The sequence below is a fragment of the Canis lupus genome, chromosome 1 (assembly GCF_011100685.1).
Source record: "Canis lupus familiaris isolate Mischka breed German Shepherd chromosome 1, alternate assembly UU_Cfam_GSD_1.0, whole genome shotgun sequence".
In the NCBI taxonomy this organism is placed as follows: Eukaryota; Metazoa; Chordata; class Mammalia; order Carnivora; family Canidae; genus Canis; species Canis lupus.
The window spans coordinates 40,703,517-40,726,378 of NC_049222.1; the positions used below are offsets into that span (position 1 = coordinate 40,703,517).

At 37.0% G+C, this 22,862-nt stretch overlaps 1 protein-coding gene across 1 annotated transcript; it reads right to left on the reverse strand.

The window, feature by feature from the left end:
* Positions 1 to 825: 825 nt before the first annotated feature.
* LATS1 (large tumor suppressor kinase 1) lies at positions 826 to 19,717 on the reverse strand. Its single transcript, NM_001024635.1, is given in 5 exon segments — positions 826 to 1,911; positions 3,954 to 5,464; positions 12,243 to 12,390; positions 15,822 to 16,310; positions 19,585 to 19,717. Coding segments are annotated over 4 exon segments (2,592 nt in total). The 5' UTR covers positions 16,164 to 16,310; positions 19,585 to 19,717; the 3' UTR covers positions 826 to 1,320.
* Between the last annotated feature and the right edge of the window lie 3,145 nt (positions 19,718 to 22,862).

Consider the following 22,862-nt stretch of genomic DNA (forward strand, 5'->3'; position numbering starts at 1 on the left):
AATATCTCCCCTCCAGTGAACATTTTCAATTAGAAGACTGGAATAGAGCCTAAGAATCATATTTTTAAGAAGAACTTCAAGTAATTCAGGTGAATCTGGGGAGACAGGTTCAGATGTCTCAGTTCTACCCATTTAATATCAATTTACTGTGTTCACTTAAGCACAGGAGGCTAATAAGACTTACCTCAGAAGATTACTGTAACCCTTAAGTTAGAATATATGCAAAGAACCTAGTCATAGTAAGTATTCAAGAATTATTAGATCAACTTACACTTCCATTAGCGCTTTGAAGGGATCTTGGTGAGGCAGTGTGGTGTAGTAGAAATAACATGGCCCTGTAATCAGACAAACCTAGGTTCAAAGCCTAGCCCTTATACTTCTTTTCTGTCTGACCTTGGGCAAGTTACTTCGTCTAACTAAGCCTCAGTTTCTTTTTTTTTTTTAAGCCTCAGTTTCTTTATCCTGCTTCAGTAATATGTGAAGATTAAACAAAATTATGTATATAAAGTGCTTAAGGTTGAATAAGTTGTGTAATAATTATACAATGGAATCCTAAATAGTAGTAAAAAAAAGATGTCATATGCAGTAACACAGATCAACCTCAAACACGAACACTGAAGAATATATATAGCATGATTACATGTAAATAGTGTGCAAGAGTAGACAAAATAAAATAATATTGTTCAGGGTTACAGACATATGTGGAAAAAGTACAGAGGAAAGTAAAAAGCTGACTACAGAATTCTGAAATAATGGTTACCTCTGTGGAGGAGTAAAGGGAAAGCAATCGTTTAGGGCCTTTAATAGTACTGATAATCTGGTTCCTTTTTTTTTTTTTTTTTTTATTCATGAGAGACACAGAGAGAGAGAGGCAGAGACACAGGCAGAGGGAGAAGCAGGCTCCATGCAGGGAGCCCGACGTGGGACTCGATCCCCGGGCTCCAGGATCACATCCTGGGCTGAAGGCAGCACTACGGCACTAAACCACTGAGTCACCCGGGCTGCCCTGATGATCTGGTTCTTAAGCTGAATGGCAGGTATGGGGCTTCATTTCAAAATTATTTTTAAAATGTTATTTGTCTGACATATTTCAAATTGAGAAAACATCAAGAGGTGAACTCAGTAATGTTAATGATATTTAGAAATAACTGAATCTAACATATTCTTTCATTTCATAAGTCTAGATGTCTAAAGGATTCACTCACATTTATCCAACAGTTAAGACCTAGAATCAAGACTTCTGGCTTCCATCCAGTGGTAATACCATCTTATATCTTATTGCATTAATAAATCATATTAATATGTACAAATTTTATGATTTTACTCACCACTCTGATAGTACTTAGAATCATGTGTCCATCTGAAGCCAGTGCAGAGGCCGAAGTCAGTCAATTTAATGTGACCATCACGATCAATCAAAATATTATCAGGTTTAATATCTCTATGAATAAAACCCATTTTATGAACACTTTCAACTGCACAGGTAAGTTCTGCTATGTAGAATCGTGCCAGATTTTCTGGAAAGATGCCCATTCTAATTAACAGGCTCATCATATCACCCCCAGGAATATAGTCCATTACAAAGTATAAATTGTCCTTATCTTGGAATGAATAATACAGACGAACTACCCATTCATTATCAGCTTCGGCCAGGATATCCCTTTCAGCTTTAACATGAGCAACTTGATTTCGAAGCAGAACATCTTTCTTTCGAAGAGTTTTTGTTGCATACAAAGCCTTAGTGTCTACTTTTCTTGCTAGACAGACTTCACCAAATGCTCCTATTCCTAGTGTCTTTATCTTCACAAACATAGACTTGTCCATTTTAGCCCTCTTAAGACGGATGTAATTAGACTCTTTTTGGCAAAGCATCTTTCTCATTTGATCCTGCGCATCTTGAGATAATCCAACCTAGGCAAATAAACTGAAGGTTAAGTGAGGAATTATCTTCTATATCAAATATTAAAAAATAGTTTGGAAAAAACTCAGGCATATATTTAAAGGTTAAATGCATAATAATTTTTAATAAAGCATGTTAGAAATCTAGAATATACTTCAGAGAAAATTAATTATCAAAGTGCAGCTTAAGGGATAAACAGGATATACAAAAGTGAGTATATACGCAGATTCTGCTGTGAAGAGCAAGAAGATGATACCAACAGTCAGCCTTCAACTGTTCTCTAATGCACCCCCAAAAAAGTTCCCAATGTGCAATAACCAAACATTTGTTAACATGCATCCTCACCTATCTCTCCATGCAGACTCACCCCAAATTATGTGATTAGATTGTTTTCACTATATGCTAATCTTGTGGAACACCAAGAATTAAAATATTCTTCCTATTTTACCTATCATGAAAAAAAAAAAACCTCTGCCTGTCCAGATTCATTTATTCTAAAAACTGATGTATTAAGAATAAAAGAACGTCTTCTCTAAGCTAACCATTTATTAATAGTCCATCTTTCCTTTCATGTTTCTTTTATTTTCTCAGGCAGTAGACTAAGGGTAGGACTCGCAGCTACCACTAATGCAAAATGCAAAGGCTTTTTCTTCTATCTTATTTAAAAGGGACAAACTTGTTTGATTATAAGGTACCTTTTACACATTTTGGTACATTTCAAAGAATGGTCAGTGTGATTTATGAAGATACCAAAGCACAGATTAAAAACAAAAGCCAACTTCTGAGTAGACGTGGACTACCTGGATTTCGAAGAAGTTTATTTTTGGCTAGTTCAATAAAGAACTAATTTAAGGGTTTAAGCAGAAAAAGAATTAAGTAGAGTCTAATTCTAGAAACGCAAGCCTAATTAGAATATAGCAACCTCATGCTTCTGTTAGGATACCCATTTGCATGCAAAATCTTTTAAGGGTGGCATGCCAGACTTAGAACTGTTTCTCTTAAAATCTTACTTGCCTACACAGTAATGGAGGCTACAGAAGTCAGCAAAGCTTCCAACACCATAAAAGTTTAAATCAGCTATTAGTGAAAGTGAAGAGGAAAAAGGAAAAATAAACTAAGAAAATACATACAGACAGACTTTAGTAAGAAATCCTAAGAGCTAAAATATGGATAAGTCATACAGATAATCATGGTGTTTCTCATCTCAAAGTTTAATTTGTAGCAGGAATAACATAATTATGAAATCAGACTTAGAAAATTCATCTTAAAATAATAGTTCTCAAGTTATATAAGCAAGCTTTATCACAAATTTAAGCCTCCTGGATTTGGAGTGATAGATATAAGAGTAGGAGTCAACCTACTCTTGTAAACATGTGATGAAAATAGTAACAATGATAGTACCACCATAAATAATATCCAGTGAAGATATGTATATGGAATCACAACAGAGATTCATCTAAAATGAGTGAGCACTTATTTTTAGTCTCCTTTTTAGTAGTTTAAAAATTTCAGTACATTTTCCAGTACATTATAAAAATGAAATTAGAAGAGGAAATAACTGAAAGGACAGGTCTTTGACACTTTGTAGTGAGACCAATCACATGAATAAACCTGATGAATAGAGCACAAAAACTACTGTAAGTAAAAACAAATATTTCATAAGTATATCAAGAGATGGGACCCAGATATTTCTAGCTTATTTTAAAATGTTATATGATACATTTATAAAATCTAGAAAATAACCCTTGCTCCTATTTCCATAAAAAGGGATTATACATCTACACAGGACACTATAAATTATACATCTAAACAGGACACTATAAATTATATTTTTCTTAATTTATTAGAACTTTATTCCAAGAAATTCTGCATAAATTTTGAAATACTAAAATAAAATAGTATAATCAAAAGTACTTTAATATTTGCTGACTTTTAAGTAATTGATAATATATTTAGCTATAAAAAGAGGGAAAAATACTGGACCAATATTTTAAGATAAACAACAAGCAAATAGATGATCAAGTATAAAAATGGGCATTTTAAAAGGTTTTACCCGCATCATTTCATTCTCTAATTGTTTTTTACGATGTAGACGTTGCTGATGAGATTTGAGTACATTTTCTACATGTTGCTCCATAAAGAATTTAAATGCCTGAGGAGAATAACTTTGAATACGAGATTCCCTTCGCTCTTCATCTTTCTTGTTTTTCCTAACGGTGATAGGTGAGGTTGTAATCTGTTTCTTTTCTTTATCCCCACCATCAACATTTTCATAACTTTTTTCACTCTCATCTTCCTTAGGCATGCTTGCCTGATCCTCTTTGCTAGATTTATTGATTGATTCATATGGAGGAACAGATGGATTTTGGTGTAGTAGATGTTTTGGATAAGGTGGAGGTGGACCTTGATAGTTTGGAGCTTCAGCAACAGGAGGCATAACAGTCATATTTGAAGTGGTACCCTCAGAAAAAGGACTAGGCTGAACTGTCTGAATTGGCTGTGGTATCCAAGAAGGGTGTGTAGGTGCTAATGCAGTCTGTAGCTCCGGTTTTAAAACACGTATACTCTTCACAGGCTGTTGTATAGGAGCTGGTGTAATAGCAGTGACTGTTGTAGCTGAAGGCTGAGAATTAGCAGAATGACTTGTTCTATTTCCTAATGGGTTATTAAAGGAATTTGACCTCACTGGTATGTTAGGTTGCCATGTGGGGATTTCATGCCCACTGCCTGGGGATGACTGGGCTGGAGCAGAAGATGACTGAGGCCAAGTTGTTTGCAGTCCAGGTGCATTAATGTTATAAAGTTCCATGTTATGACTGTTTCTGTTTGGCACCATCATAGATTGGGGAATATTTCCATTTGTATATGATGAAGATGCAGCAGATCCCCCTGTTTGTAAAGCAGAAGAGCTTTGTCCATTAGTTGGGGTCAGAGGATATGGAGGGGGTGGTTGCCGATTCACAGTGCCAGCAGGAACATTTTGGTGTATCATAAAATCAGTTTGACCACTACCATTCTGAATTCCAGGTCTTCCTGGTGGAAAGTTAAATTTGTTGGAACTCTGCATGATGATTGGTTGTCTGCCAACAGGAACAGAACTAATGCCTCTCTGTCCCTGATTCGGAGGATTCATTGGGGATGCATTCAGAGGTGGTGGAGGATAACCCTCCTGCCAGGCTCCAGGTGGAACAGGAGAGATTCTGGAGATTACGTATTCCATGTTCCCGGAATACCGCTTTGTTTGAGAGTTTGGTTCCCAAGATGGAGGAGGTGGAGTTGTACCTCTTGGAGGAGGAGTCTGGCCTCTGGGAGGTGGTGGAGGAGTGACGCTCCTTACTTGAGGAAGTGGTGGGGGGTTTACTCTCTGTCCGTTGCTAGGGTGAGCTTGAGCAAATGCTGTTATACCAGAGCCTGACAAAGGCCTTCCTACATCGGTCTGCGAGTTGGGACTTTCAGAACGATAGGCCACACTTTCTCCTAGTGGAGGGCCATGTCTTTGAGGAACTAAGGATTCTTTGGAACCTTTCCAGCTTTGTTTGCGGTTAACTGATTGTTGCACACTCCCTATGGTTACAAAGCAGAGGGAAAAAAACATGTTTTTAACCTCTTATTTTTGAAAAATTTAGCTTGGAATTCTGACATAGCTAAATAGTAATTCTCTTTTGAGAATTAAAAAAAATCAAACTTCAGTTAAGTGGTTTTTACTACCTTTCAAATTTTCACTAATTTTGGCTAGGTAATACATTCCCACGGCCTAAATTAAGAAGTACAAAAGTATACTCACCTCTGTCTCCAGCTTTCTTCCTTCAATCAGTAAGATATTTTAGGGACATGCAAGTAATTAGTATACTTCCTATGTATACTAGTGTGCCTGGCTCTTCTCATTAAAATACTGAAAATTCTAGGGGCACCTGGGTGGCTCAGTGGTTGAGTATCTGCCTTTGGCTCAGGTCGTGATCCTGGGGTCCTCGGATCGAGTCCCAAATCGGGCTCTTGTCTCCCTCTGCCTGTGTCTCTGCCTCTTTCTCTATGTCTCATGAGTAAATAAATAAAATCTTTTAAACTAAAATAAAACACTGAAGATTCTTTATCAGTATATAAAATGTTTGTTTACTTTAAAAAAGTGTTACCACAGTTTTTCACAGTATTGGTGTACCCAAATTTAATTTTTTTTAATAGGCTCCACACCCAGTATGGAGCCCAACACAGGACCTGAACTCATGACCATGAGATCAAGACCTGAGTTGAGATCAACAGCCAACTGCTTAACTGATTGACCCACCCAGGCACCTGCATATACCCAAGTTTAATGTTTCCCTACTGAAGACTATTAAGGTTTCTAGTCTTTTGCTGTATATATAAAAAAAGCAATGAAAAATTTTGTACAGATATCATTTCATATATATGTTAAGTAGATAAATTATCAAAAGTGGCATTATTGAGCTAAAGGGTATGTCCATTTTTTTTTAATTTTTTTAAATTTTTATTTATTTATGATAGTCACACAGAGAGAGAGAGAGGCAGAGACACAGGCAGAGGGAGAAGCAGGCTCCATGCACCGGGAGCCGGACGTGGGATTCGATCCCGGGTCTCCAGGATCACGCCCTGGGCCAAAGGCAGGCGCTAAACCGCTGCGCCACCCAGGGTTCCCGGGTATGTCCATTTGTAATTTTAATAGATACAACTACTTTTAAATGTATTTCAAAGATACCAGGCGATAATCAGTTGAACACTAAATATAGATTTTACAGTTTCTCTTTACTGGAATTTTCAAGTAAACGAAATGGCAAGAAAATAAATGATACAAAAAAAATTGAATGGGATGCCTGGGTGGCTCAGTGATTGAGCATCTGCCTTTGGCTCAGGGCATGATCCTGGATTCCCAGGATCAAGTCCTGCATTGGGCTCCTTGCATGGAGCCTACTTCTCCTCCCTCTGTCTGTGTCTCTGCCTCTTTCTGTGTCTCTCATGAATAAATAAATAAAATCTCAAAAAAAAAGAAAAAGAAAAAGATCTTTAACACATTTAAAAATACATAAAATATATTTGTATGGAATGCAATTCATATAATTAATATATTCCAGATAGAGATTATATGGTAAAGATTTACAGATCTAAATATATAAAACAAAACATGTAGCAACATTCAAAACACATACATGATGTAAAAATGGTAAATGTTCAGAATGTACAATTTATTTTTTTATTTTTAAAAAATATTTTATGTATTTATTCATGAGAGACACTCAGAGAAAGAGGCGGAGACACAGGCAGAGGAGAAGCAGGCTCCATATAGGAGCCTGACGTGGGACTCGATCCTGGGACCCCAGGATCACGCCCCGGGCAGAAGGCAGGTGCTAAACCAGTGAGCCACCCAGGGATCCCCGAGAATGTACAATTTAACACTTTGTTTCATCAAGACTGGGCAGCATGCTGGGTCTATGACTCCAGGAAAAGTCATCACTCTGGACAACCTAGGCAAGTCCTCTGGCCACTAAGCTCAGTCTCACCTTCCTCAGATAGCCGGCTGAGGCTAAATATAACATGTATTCACTCACTCAGCTTTTACCAGTTAAATTACAAGTCTCTACAGGCCTAGAGTATACCGTCATCTCTGTTCTGCACCTCCCACAAAGCTGTGTTCTCCCACTCCTACCCTTCAGACATGCTCTGTCCCATAACCAACCCTGGCTCCTATGTCACCAAGCTTTCGCATCAACTACTCAAACCTAGAAATCTTCTGCTGACATTCTTTTCAGCCCTTTGCAATTAAGATTTTCTTTTCTTTTCAAAGATTTTATTTATTTGAGAGAGAGAGAGAACACAAGTGGGGTGGAGGGGCAGAGGGAGAGGGAGAAGCAGACTCCCTACTGAGCAGAGAGCTTGATTTGGAGCTCAATCCCAGGACCCTGGGATCATGACCTGAGCCAAAGGCAGATGCTTAACCAACTGAGCCACCTAGGCACCCTGCAATTAAAGTTTTCTTTAAAAATAACCTGGACTAGGGTTGCTTGGGTGGCTCAATCAGTTAAAGTCTGATTCCTGACTTCAGCTCAGGTCATGATCTCAGAGTTTTGAGATCGAGCCCTGTGTGGGTTCTGCACCTGGCATGGCGCCTGCTTGAGATTCTCTTTTTTTCCTTTTTTTAAAAGATTTTATTTATTTATTCATGAGAGACACAGGCAGAGAGAGAAGCAGGCTCCATGCTGGGAGCCGGACGTGGGACTTGATCCCAGGTGTCTAGGATCACACCCTGGGCTGAAGGCAGCACTAAACCACTGAGCCACCTGGGCTGCCCAATATTCTCTTTTTCTCTCTCCTTCCCTCTGTTCCTCCCCACCCCTTCTCCAAATAAAATAAAATAAAATAAAATTTAAAAAATAATAAACTGGGCTAAAGGTGAAATTCTACATCTTATTATTTCTTCATACCCTTTTAAAAAAAAAAAAGCCAGTTCTTTGGATGCTCATGCTATCTGGGAGGCCACATTCATTCCTCTCAATGAACTCCTACTTGATCAATAGTTTTGACATTTGGTCTACCCTAAGCCCTGCCAACATTCTGTAACTTCAACATCCATATGGACAAACCATCTATCACTCTCACCTCTCAGTTTCATTTCTTGACCTCCTCTCGTCAATTTGACCTCTAATATCATTCCTAAGATCATATTTTTAATTTAGGTATTATCCATATCTGCTTTTTTCAAAATCACTTAAGTTTTATACACTTGGACTACAACTCTCCTTCCGTGTTTAACTACTATTACAAGCATTTTTCAACTTCACAAAGGCCTCCATATTCTTACTTCATTAGTCCTCCACTTTCTTTATGAAACACTTTAGCTAATTTAAATCCATGGTCCATTACTTCTTTCTTCCCTCTGTATTCCTTTTCTCCTCCCCTCATTTCTATTCATTCATTAAATTTTTATTGAGCATCTAAGCAATCCAAGTACAGTGGTAAAAAAATAATCTCCCTGGCCCCATGGGACCTCCATTCTTGGGAGAGAAGACTTACAATAAACACGTAAATAAATAAACAAGGTGACATCTGGGTATGACAAATCCTATAAAGGAACCACAAATAGTGTCAAATGGTAGAGAGTAAGGAGGACATAAAGGGATGAGATTCAGTAGTCAGAAAAGGCTCCACCAAGGAGATGACATAATATCTAAAACTAGGCAAAGGCCCTGAAGTGGAAGCTTGGTATATTCCAAGAAGAAAAAGAAACTCAGCATGACTGGAGAGCGGTAAATCAGAGGAAGAGGGGTACTCGAAGAAGTCTGAGAGCAGCAAAGCCATCAAGAGGAGTCTGGAAGGAATGAAAAGCCACCAACAGCAGAGGAAGAATATGCCCTAATTAAGGATTTAAATCACCCTTTCAGTATATTCTCAACTCTATCTTATTTTGTACATATTTAGTAGAACTCTAGTCACAGATGATTCTACCTATCTACTTTTTTTTCTTCATGCCTGCTAGAAAAGGTGATGTGAAGTGCACGCTGATTCCACCAAAATTCAGTGATCAGCATCATCAAATGGCTTTAGCACTGCCAGGAAATCCTACTGCTTCTTTTGGTTTCCACTACAATTCTCTTTAGTCCTGGGTTTCCTCAAATTGCCTGTCCCATTCCTCAGACACCTCTCTCAGCAGATGACCTGATTTTCCCCTTCAGAGAAAACTGAAGTTCCATCAGAAAGGAACTTCCCTGTCTTCCGACATAACCCAGGCCTGTTTGTTCCTCTTAGAACAAAATGGTTGTTGCCTCTTCCTCTCTAAGGCTAATCATCTCTCATCCTATGCTTTGGATCCTTTCTTTTCCTGGCTTCTCAGGAATTTACTTGATCCTTTTCTCTTGAATGTTTAATTTTTTCCTCTAAACTGGAGTTTTACAGTTTATCTTTTAAACATGCCTAAGCCTTTACTATTAAAAAAACAAATAAGGCTCTCCCTCCAGTTTCATATAGGGCACTACCTCAAAGTGCTGCTACCAGTCCACTATAAGTATGGAAATGGAGAGCAAAAACTTGGAAACTTACAGAAATCTAAGTGTAATTTTATTTCTGTTAAATATAACAATAAAATATTTGGCCTTATATATGTCATTTTTAATTTAAATTTTGGAATAATTCATCATTATTGTTTTTTAAAAAATTAGGGCCCACCCTAAATGACATTATTTAACCTAATTGCCTTCTTAAAGACCCTGTTCACAAATACAGTCAAATTCTGAGATACTAGGAATGAAGACTTCCTGAATTTGGTTGGGGGGAGAACACGATTCAGCCCGTAACACACAGAGTAACTTGTTTCTGTCCAGTTATGGGAACATAATTCAGATTGGGAGTGGGTTGAGGGACAAATGGATGTGACATAAAGAATTCATGTATAAACAACACATTGAGAAGTTTTTCTGTGAGGGTAGAGTGAGGATATTAGCAAGAGTATGATTCTTATCTCTGGTGAAGAACTTTTATTTTTTAAATTTCCAATTCATTATGGATTAATAATTTCATAAAATACACTCCTGGCTTTCAAGACACTGTTGTTTTCTTTCCTTCCTCTTCAGCTAATTCTTCTGTCTTTGCAGGCTTATCCTCTCCTGCCAGCTACTAAGTATTAGGTTTGGTGGTAGGCCATCTTGTCATTTTTGTCTACACTATCTCCTTTAGGAGACCTATTTTATACACAGGGCTAATTGTATATATCCAGCTCCCTACTTGACATCTTCACTTGGATAACTCAATGAACCTAATTCAACCTGATGTCAAAAACTAGATTTAGGATCTTTCTAAATCCTGTTCTCTCCTGGCATTTGCTTTTATAATGTGGGGTATCGCCACACTGCATCTATTTTTCTACACCAGAGGCCTAACAGGCATTCCTCTCCATTATCACTCTCATATGTAATCTATCACCAAGTCCTTGTTGACTTTAACCCTCCCATCTCTCTTAATTCATTCACTTTTCTCCACTGCCCTATCCCAGTCCAAATTACCTTCGTTTCCCAGAAACTACTGTTATCTCTTATCCAATCTATCCTAATACCCACCACCCAATTCTTATCCACTGCAGCCATCTTTTTGAAACACAAATCTAATCATGACATTACCCTGCTTGAAGTTTCCCTAACTTCCTGCTGCTTTTAGGATAAGATCAATAGACAGTCCTGCATAGTCAGGCCCTATGTACTTCTCCAGCCCTATCACATACTGGTTTTCAGTGTCCCAACCACATTCAGTTCTTCCAGAGTAGTATCAAAACCTGCCAAACAGGCCATGCACAGATAGAGACACTCTTCCTCACTAAATCCTTCCCATTAACTTTAGTCTTGCTTCAGCTATCAGCTCTACTACCAGTTTCACAGGAAAATTTTCTCTGATCTTCTTGATTAGGTCAAAAAGCCCTCTATAAGTCCAAAGTACCATATAACTCACCCTTCTTCATTCACATGTATATAGCTGCAGTCCTACATAAATTTTTTTGTGAAAATGTTTGATCTCCTTTACTAGATTGTCAGCTCTACAAAAGGGCAAGAACTTTATACTCAATACTGAGCAAAGATCCTGAAACAGTGGATGATCAATAAAATTTTGCTGAATGAAAGAAAGAATGAATAAGTCCTCTTATAAATCAATAAAAAGATTAACCCAAGATTAAAGAATAAAAATGCCAATTTAAAAATAACCGATAAACAATAAATAAAAATTAATAACCAAATATTCAATACTAATGATCAAAGAAATGTGAAAATAAAATGAGACAGTATTTCTATAGCCATTAAATATACAAAAATCATAATACCTAGGATTTATAAATATAAGCCTTCTTATATTAAATTGATCAGGAGAATGTAGGTTGGGAATACCTTTCTAGGCAGCAATATCTAAGAAAAACCTTAAATTTTTATAAGACTTTGGAAATTTCCTTTATAAAATGACCAAGAATGTACAAAGATTTAGGTATGAAAGGATTTACTGCAGTGCTGTCTATAATGGCAAAAAAAAGAGCAAACAGCAAATGTCAAAATATGAGAGACTGGTTACATAAAGTATGTGATAAATATAACAATGTAATTATTAAAATTATTTTGTAGACCATTTAGTAACAAGGAAAGTTATGCAGTTTAAGTAAATCAAGTAGGTTTTACTATGACTCCATTTTTTGTTTAAACAATAACAAAATACACACATTTAAGCCTACTCATAGTATAAAACTATTATGCTATTACTCTGACTTAAGACTTACTGTGCTGCTTTTAACAATTTCTAAGACTAAAGAGTTGATATAAATATTTTAGAACTATAAGAAATGAGAAAAAAATGTTTGATTAATCACCTGGTTTCAAGCTGGCATTGATAGGTCTGGCAGCTGCTGCGGCCATCTGTTCCCGGCGAGGATCTTGGTAACTCATTTTACTAATGAATTCAATTGCTGCCTCTATACTTCTGTTATTCGTTTTCTGAAGAGCTTGTATAACCATATCCTGGTACGAAGTTTAAAAAAAAAGAAACAAAGCTTAAATCTTATAATTAATTAAGAGAGAAAGAAGACTATAAGCTCCACTAGAGAAATTCATAATTTTTTTTTTAAATTTTTATTTTTTTATGATAGTCACAGAGAGAGAGAGAGAGAGGCAGAGACACAGGCAGAGGGAGAAGCAGGCTCCATGCACCCGGAGCCCGACATCTTAGTCATCATCTGGTTAGTGCCAGCATGAAAAAGAGCATCCACAAATCAGTAACTTTGGAAATCTTATGTAATAAGAAAACATCATGTCCACATTACTATGGTGTTTTCCATGTATATAAACAAAAATACACATCACTGCTTGAGATTTATGTGCCCCAAGAACACATCAATTCTGTTTAACATTTATTTCTACAAAGAAATTAATCTTAAAATACTTGAGGTTTTAATTTTACAGACCATTAGAAACATTCTCAAAAAACTGGCAACTGCCTTGAACCTGATGTAGCTAAAGGAATAGACTGGATTTATGAAATGATAAAATAATAAAGCAAAAACTGGATAAAATTTTAATTTTTTAGTTTTTTTTTAAGATTATTTGAGAGAGTGAGCAAGTAGAGTGGGGGGTGGGGGGTGGGCAAAGGTAGAGAGAGAGAAACCAAAGCAGACTCCATGCTGAGCACAGAACCTGATCTCACCACCCTGAAATCATGACTTGAACTGAAGCCAAGAGTTGGATGCTTAACTGAATGTACCACCTAGGCACTCCTGGATAAAAATTTTAAAGTACCAAGTTAGGATTTTAAACAAATTCTGCAATATAATGAGAAGCTATCAGAATGAGTGATTTGAGGAGGCAGCAGAAGTAAATTGCCATATTGTTTATATTACTGTGGGGATAAATAATACCCTAATTTCATTATTTGGACAAATGAGAATTGATAAATGTCTAAATGCTTTTAGTAAAGCAACCCTGCTTAAGGGGTTACTAATGTCATAGGTGATAATAGTAAAATATGTTACTGTAATAAAGCTAACATATCTTTCTAATGCAACGCAATTATTGTTTTTATTGCCAACAGATAAAGAATAGGGCATTGACCTAAGTGAAGTTAGTCAGAGAAAGACTATCATACGATCTCACTTACATGTGCAATCTAAGAAACAAAAAACCAGACTCTTAAATATAAAGAACAAACTGCTGGCTGCTAGTGGGGAGGTGGGTGGAGGGACGAGCGAAATAGATTAAGGGTATTAAGAGGTACAAATTTCCAGTTATAAAATAAGTAAATGATAAAAGATGGAAAGTACAGCACAGAGAATATACTCAATAATATTGTAATAACTCTGTATGGTGACAGATGCTAACAGTGGTGATCACTGCTAATGTATAGAATTGTCTATAGTACTGTCTATATACCTGAAAATAATGTTACATTGTATGCCAATAACACTTAAAAAGACTAAGCACTGACTAATGCTTAGACTTTATTTCTTAAAACTGTCAATGTTAGAAAGAATTTTAAAGTTCCTTAAAGGAATAGACCATGTTTGGTACCACTCACTACACTGATTGAAGGGTTCACACATAGTAAGAGCTCCAGAAATACAAATCTACTGAGGTGATTTATCTGATATAACACATTACTACTTAAGGGCCTTTACAGCCATGTGATTTTCTAAACTTTCTTTCCCTAGCAATATATAAAAGGAAAGAATAAGGTCAATGATTCACTCCTTTCTTTTGTTTTTCTTAAAGATATTTATTTATTTGAGAAAGACAGAGCAAGAACAGAGGGGAGGGGCAGAGGGAGAAGCAGACTCTCTGAGCAGGGAGCTCCATATGTGGCTTGATGCAGGGCTGGATCCCAGAACCCTGGGATCATGACCTGAGCAGAACGCAGATGCTTAACAGACTGAGCCACCCCGGCGTGCTGATTCATTCCTTTCTTTATTCTGGCTAAGAGATTAGGAAGAAAGTACTCTGCAGAAATTCCACATAAACTATTTCCTTAATCCTCCCAGTTCTAACCAGGAAAATACCAAAGGTCTTCTCCTCCTTTCTCTCTATATTTTCAGGTGCAAATCCAATTATTTTTAGAACACAGCATAAAAATAGTAGGAAATAATATTAATCAAATGGATGAATAGGGGGGCACCTGGGTGGCTCAGTAGTTGAGCATCTGTCTTTGGCTCAGGTCGTGATCCGGCTCAGGTCCTGATCCCGGGATCCTGGGATCAAGTTCCACACTGGGATTCCCGTAGGGAGTCTGTTTTTCCCTCTGCCTAAGTCTCTGCCCCTCTCTTTGTCTCTCATGAATAAATAATCTTTAAAAAAAAAAAAGATTAAAAAAATGGATGATTAAGGTAGGCCAGAAAGAGTCATTGTTTTTCTCTAGTTTAGGTGAAATCTTCCTTTTCAAATCTTACTATAATGCATACTTAAGTTTTCAATTTTAACCTTAGAAATCTCTGAAAATGTGGTCACCAAAATATTAACCATAATGAAAGGATTTTAATGGTAATTATCTTTATGTAGTAGAGCTAAAGGTAATTTTCAGTGTTCTCTTTCCACTTCTTAATTTTTAACAGGGGATAGATATTTTTATAATCAAGAAAAAAGTTACTATAATTTCAAAGGAAAACCTAATTAACACTTGCTCATTCACATTTAGTTACATTTTCCATGGCCAACTTGTATTCAAAATGATTTCTGCTACCTAAAATAGTCAAAGAAAATGTTATCATGGAAAATATGTTAGTAATAATCTAAATGGAATATGATTATAAATATATACATGCGAAAAAAAAACTTTCAATATGAATTCTAAAGGTAAATAGTAAAGACTTGGCATAACTAACATGAACTGAAATTTCTAAAAATAAAACTGAAATCCTAGCAGATTGAACAATATGTAAATTTTCAGTTTTTGTGATTTGAGATTTAGGCCTGAGAATGATGTGAACATAGCAGCTTAATGAAATTCTGATTAACCAAAAAATAAATAAATAAATAAATAAATAAATAAATAAATAAATAAATAAAAAGAAAAGAAATCCTGACTCTACTTCTTTCTCTGTAGTATAAACTTAAACTTCATAAGCTGTCATTTCCACACAGCCACTTTTCCCCAGAGCCCCTATTGCATGCAGAGATGTCCATTCCTACTCACTCTCTCCTCCTCTGTAGCTTTCTCAACTGCACTTTCATTCTGACTTCAAGACTTGAGCTTTTAAATATCAGAAACCACAGAGAAAACTAAGAAATAATTATTTTGTTTTACTAATTAATGGAATTGTAAACAACATTCTTTGTTGATTGGAATATACAAATTTGTATACATAGTTAAATTCTCTCAAAGGAAACATTTTGGCAGGTCACTATAACAGTTTTATGCACTACTGTAAGGTAAGAAAAATCTTTCTTTTATCTTTCAAAATTCCTACCTCATCAAATCCAGCAGCTTGCAAATCTTGAAGCATTTGTGGATTAACTTCTGAAGTACTTCGACTTGTTTCATTTGCAAATGGTTGTAGAGAGTTTCGAATTTCCAGCAAGGCTTTATGATGCGTCCCAAATTTCGGTGGATTTCTGACTTGTCGGGGATCTTCGGTTGACATTTTACTCACGTTCTGCTCAGTCTTAGCAGCATCGGATGGCTTGGATAAATTCCTAAGGGATTCCCGAATTTCTTGCAACATCTGCCGGCTACTGCCAGTGTAGTTACTGGCAGGAAAAGTCTTAGGCCTCATTTGTCTATATCCTTCTGGCTTTTCACTTCTCTTCATGAAAACATCTATATTTATAACCCACACAAAGGACTTCTTTAAGAGCTACTTGATAGATTCAGAACTTCCTCTTGAGCAAAACTGAAAAAGATTCTTTGCAGAAGTCCCCAGGAATGTTGAAATTCTTTACCATCTAAATAATTAGCCCTATAAAAGAAAAGAAAAGCTATAAAGCGATTACCTGATAAAGCAGTACCATGTATTTGGGGGAAAAAAACACTGATTTAGTAGTCAGAGACCTGGTTTACAGTTCTGGCTCCATTAAATATTAGGGTATGGACAGGACAACTTTGTTAACTTCTCTGTGCCTATTTCCTAATCTATAAAATTATATCAAGTACTAGTTATGATGATAAAAATATGATTTTAAGAGTGCCTACTAAGGTGGGGTGCCTCACTGGCTCAGTTTTAAGACCATGCAACTCTTGATCTCCGGATCATGAGTTTTTTTTTTTCTGGATCATGAGTTTGAGCCCACGTTGGGTGCAGAGATTACTTAAAGTAAATAAAAAACCTAGGGCACCTGGGCAACTCAGTGGTTGGGCATCTGCCTTCTGCTCAGGTTGTGATCCTGGGGTCCTGGGATCGAATCCCGCAATGGGGAGTCTACCTCTCCCTCTGCCTCTCTCTGTGTGTCTTTCATGAATAAATAAAATCCTTAAAAATAAAAATAAAAAAATAAAAAACTTTAAGAAAAAAAGAGTGCTTAGAAAGCACATAAAACATATACAGATGCAAGAGATTACTAAAGTGAAGTGATATAACAGTCTTCTTGTCAACTTCACTTTGCAGGTCCGATTCTAGATTTTAAAATTGGACTTTGGGCCACCAGGGTAGCATAGTCATTTAAGTGTTTGACTCTTAGTTTTAGGTTCAGGTCCACGATCTCAGAGTTCTGAGATCAAGCCCTGTGTTGGGGTCCGTGCTCAGCACAAGGTCTGCTAGAGATTCTCTCTCTCTCTCTCTCTCCCTCTGCCCCTCCCACTCATGCTCTCTCTCTCAAATAAATAAATAAAATAAATCTTAAAAAATAAAATAAAATTAGACTTCAAATATAAGATTTCTTTAGAAGAGGGGCGCCTGGGTGGCTGTCAATTAAGTGTCTGTCTTCAGCACAGGTCATGATTCCAGGGTCCTGGGATGGAGCCCGAGTTGGGGTCCCTGCTTAGCAGGGAGCTTAACGTCTCCCTCTCCTCCCCACTTGTGCTCTCTCTCTCAAATAAATAAAGAAATAAAATCTTTAAAAAAAATTTCTTTAGAAGAAAAGGTACTGTTGTTTTAAAAAGGGTTTTAAACTACTTGTCCAGGGCACCTGGGTGGCTCTGTCAGTTAAGCATCTGCTTTTGGCTCAGGTCATGATCCCAGTATACTGGGATCAAGTTCCGCATCAGGCTCCCTGCTCAGTGGGGAGTCTGCTTCTCCCTCGCCCTTTTTTCCCCACTTGTGTTCTCTCTCTCGCTTGCTTTCTATCTCTAATAAATAATATATATATATATATATATACACACACACACACACATACATAAGTAAAATAAACCACTGGCCCAGAAGATACCTTTATGCTTCTAAAATAGATGCCTGGGCTTATTTCACGAACTGTGGACTAGGACTCTAGAGATAGTAAATTCATTAATGACAGAATGAGGAATGGTCATCTGTGGACGACTTATCTTATTCCTCACTTAATGCATGAATGTCTTTTAAAACACACTAGAAGAATAGTCATTTAAAGTCTACTTAAGGGCAGCCTGGGTGGCTCAGCAGTTTAGCGCTGCTTTCAGCCCAGGGCATGATCCTGGAGACCCGGGATCGAGTCCCACGTCGGGCTCTCTGCATGGAGACTGCTTCTCCCTCTGCCTGTGTTCTCTGCCTCTCTTTCTCTCTGTGTCTCTCATGAATAAATAAAATCTTAAAAAATAATAACAATAAAATAAATAAATAAAAATAAAGTCTACTTAAACATCCTGACTGATAGGGAAATCATTAATGCAAGAAAGCCATTTCATGTGACCTGCAACAAGTACTAAAGGTGTTTTCTTTCTATGGAGTACCATGATATCCCACTCATTGCATACTAAGAGCCTGTTATGGGCCGGTGCTAAACAACTTTGCCTACATCCTTATTTAACCATCCCAACAGCCCTGTGGAGCAGGTTTATTGTATCTACCTTGTACATGAGGAAACTGAGGTTTAGAGAGTTTGGGTAAAACAGTTTAGTTTGTAAGTGGTACCACTGGCATGTGAAACATTGCTAATTATCACCTACTAGGAGTCTATTTCTATTCTATTTTTTAAAGTAATCTCTACACCCAATGTGGGGCTTGAACTTACAACCCCAAGATCAAGAGTAACATAGTCAGGGAGCCTGAGTGGCTCAGTTAAGAGTCTGACTCTTGATTTTGGCTCAAGTCATCTCAGGGTTGTGACATCAAGCCCCACATTCAGCTCTTGCTGGGCATAGAGCCTGCTTGAGATTCTCTCCCTTTCCCCCGCACACATGCTTTCTTTCTCTCTCAAAAAAACAAAAAAGAGTCACATGCTCTACCAACTGAGCCAGCTAGGTGCCCCATTTCTATTCCTATAAATGTAATCACCATTCATGTTACATAAAAAGGTCTATAGACAGATGTAGATACATCCTTCTAGTCATTTATGTCTCCGGCTTATGTTACCTTCTCAATGACCCTTTCACTGGTCACTTAGTTATCCTATTTTCTTAATAGTACTTATTACTATCTAAAATTATTTTACTTGTTTAGTTAACTATCTATCTCCCCTCATGACATAAAAGCTCCATGAGAATAGAAGACATTATTTGTCTCATAACCACTGTCTGTTCACTGCTGATATCACAGCCTTACACAGTGAGTACTCAATAAATGTACATGTTGACAAATGAAATAAACGTCTTCTAAACATCCCCAGTTCCTTTAAAATCTATTTGAGAGAGAGCAAGCCAGCGAGGATGAGTGGGAGGGGCAGAAGGAGAGAGAAAGAATCTCAAGCAGACTCCCCACTGAGGTGGAGCCCTACAGCTGGGCTTGATCTCATGACCAATGAGATCAGGACCTGAGCTGAAGGGACACCTGGGTGGCTCAGCCACTGAGTCTGTCTTCGGCTCAGGGCATGATCCCAGAGTACTGGGATCAAGTCCCACATCAAGCTCCCTGCATGGAGCCTGCTTCTCCCACTGCCTGTGTCTCTGCCTCTCTCTCTCTCTCTCTCTCTCTCTCTCTCCATGTGTCTCATGAATAAATAAATAAATAAATTTTCTTTAAAAAAAAAAAAAAGAATTTATTTATTCATGAAAGCCACAGAGAAAGACAGAGAGAGAGGAGCTGAAGCCAAGAGTCAGAGCTTAACTGACTGAGCCACCCAGGTGCCCCTAAATGTTCCCTAATAATAGACAGCTCCAGATACCTGGGTTGCTCAGTGGTTGAGCATCTGCCTTCAGCCCAGGGTGTGATCCTGGGTCCAGAGATCAAGTCCCGCGTCGGGCTCCCTGCGAGAAGGCTGCTTCTTCATCTCCCTAGGTCTCTGCCTCTCTCTGTCCCTCATGAATGAATAAATGAAATCTTTAAAAAAAAATAATAATAGACATGCTCTTCTGGATATACTCTAGTTTGTTAAAATCCTAGAAGTGCTAGAAAATAATGGAGAAACGAAAAAAATTATTCAAGTACCTGTTCTATTTATTTTAGCAATGTGAACTTGGGTATTTATTTCCCTGAAAAGCTGTCTCCTGAGGCATAAAATGGTTGGAATAACAAGATTTATCTTAAGCCCTGAATAAGGATTACGAGGAACAATGCAATATAGCTAATAGTTTGAGGATGAAGGATGCTCCCTGCAACACCATCTATAATGGCAAAGCATGATATCAATCTAGATGCTCATCAGTAATTCTCTGAGCAACTGACAGCACATCTATATGTGATAAAACAGATGTTAAAAAGAATGATGTAATTCTATCTATATGTACTAACACAAGAACAGGTACCCATAACACACTCTTAAGTGAAACGGGCAAGTTTCAAAGCACTACAGATAAAATAAAGCCATTTCCTACTTTAAAATTAGATTATTATGATGGTTGTATAGTTCTGAAATATACAACTCTGAAGAACCACTGAATTGTATACTTTAAATGAGTAAATTTTATGGTACATAAATTACATCTCAGAACTGTTACAAATACTTTTTGGGGGGACCTGGGTAGTTCAGTTGGTTAACTGTCCAACTCTTGATTTCGGCTTAGGTCATGATCTTAGGATCATAAGAGTGAGCCCCATGCCAGGCTCTGTACTGGGCATGGAGTTTGCTTAAGATTCTCTCTGTCCCTCTCCCTTTCTTCCCCCCTCCCACTTTAAAAACAACAACAACAACAAAAAACCACTGTATTTTTGAAAATTATGTTTATGGATGTTAATTATATATACACATACACAACTGTTTCCAGCAGGCCTGAAAAAGGTTGAAGTCCTAAAGCAGATATCAGAGGCATGGTTTTCTGATGACTTTGCCTCAATAATCAGTATTTTTGTGGTACACTTCTTAGTTAAGATCTTAGTTATGATCAATCCAATTCTACTTGACAAGCAGCCCAGATTTCTCCATTTTTTAAAAACAAAAATGATCAACTCTGTCATTATGTTGCCAAAAATTACACATATTCTGTCTACAACATGACCCAATCTACTGATAATTACTTCATAAATGAAATTTCTTAATTCTTACACTTTTATGAAGAAAGCAGGTCCCTAATGTTTTCCCTACACCTTCCCAAAATATTAATACCTTTACTAATGGAATTTTTCTAGGTTTAACACTTAGCTCATCAGTCTAAAATTTACAGAATTCCCCTTCTTGCTCGTTCTGAAAGTGAAGATGCTTTCCATGTCCAGTTCTGCAATCTATCATTTCTCCACAATCAAGGATTAACAATAGTGGTTGTGCAATGCCATGTATCAATTCTCTCAATATCTGAGTTACATTTCATTCACAACACCTAAGCATTCCTTTAATACCTCATTTATTTTGGGGGCACCTGAGCGGCTGAGTGGTTGAGCATCTGCCTTTGGCTCAGATCATGATCTTGAGGTCTGAGGATCGAATCCCACATTGGGCTCCCTGTAGGGAGCCTGCTTCTCCCTCTGCCTGTGTTTCTGCCTCTCTCTTTCTGTCTCTCATGAATAAATAAATAAAATCTTTAAAAAAAAACAAACTCATTTATTTTGGGTTTCAGCTCCAAGTTTAGTATCACTTTACTATTTTATCATTTTCAAAATCATTCTCCTTGATAGAGAGGAAAAAAAACCAAAATAAGCATAATTAATTTTTCTCTGTCAATATATAGCATTTTCTTTCATTCTGAACATAGAACCTGGTAAACAGTAAGCAGTGCAAAAATATCTGCTGAACTAATAAATGCACAGTGACCTATCCCTTTTTTTCACTCTTAAAAAACTATAATCTTGGGACACCTTGGGTGGCTCAGCAGTTGAGTGTCTGCCTTTGGCTCAGGGCATGATCCCAGGGTCCTGGGATCAAGTCCCACAGTCAGGTTCCCCTTGAGGAGTTGGCTTCTCCCTCTGCCTGTGTCTCTGCTTCTTTCTGTGTGTCTCTTATGAATAAATAAATTCTTTAAAAATAAAATAAAATCTTAAAAAGACTATATCTTAGTTTTTTTCTAATTATACAAAGGGACATCCTTATTGAAAAACTTAAATATTACATAGTTATGTAAAGAGAAATCCATTCTCTGTTGCATATACACACTCACAATATAATATTACTCAGCCATAAAAAAAGAATGAGATCTTGTCATTTGTGACAACATGGATAGATCTGGAGGGTATTACACTAAATGAAATAAGTCAAAGACAAAGACAAATACCATATGATTTCACTTATATGTGGAATCTAAAAAATAAGTGAATAAACAAAGCCCCAAAACAAACCTATAAACACAGAGAAGAAACTGATGGTTGTCAGAGGGGTGGGGACAGGGAACGGGCAAAATGAGTGAAGAGTGGGAGGTATAGCCCTCCAGTTAGGGAGTGTGGAAGCCAACAGAATGTGTAAGCCATTGAGATGAAAGCAACAGATATGCAATATCATGCAATATCAGTGGTATTGCAATGGTATTATATGGAGACAGATAGTAGCTACATTATAGTAAGCAATGCATAACAGAGTTATCAGAGTAGTGTATCTGAAACTAATGGAACACTGTATATCAACTCTATTTTAATTAAAATAATTTTTAAATATGGTATATTCTAACATTACTACTAATCAAAATGGGATCACAAAATGTAACATCATTCTTTTACATAATATGTGAATTTATAAGAAGAGAATGCTGTTTTGCCCAAACTTATCTGACCAAAGAACTTTTTTTCTTTTTTCCCTCAGAGCATTTCATGAGATTCATTTCTATGGAATACATTTTAGAAAATGCTGGGCCAGTCATTCTATGCTATATTCTATAACTCTGTACTTGAATAATGTAATTTCTAATGCTGCTAACATCTGGGTGTACAATGGTCCAGAAATGACTGAGTTCTGGTATATGTGTGATAATATGTTTTAAGTTAAAATAAATGAAAAGTTAGTCTATGCTTATCTCTTTGATCTACGTGTTGAAACACTTAGGAATAAAATAGGATATCTGGAATTTTATTTATAATTTGGAT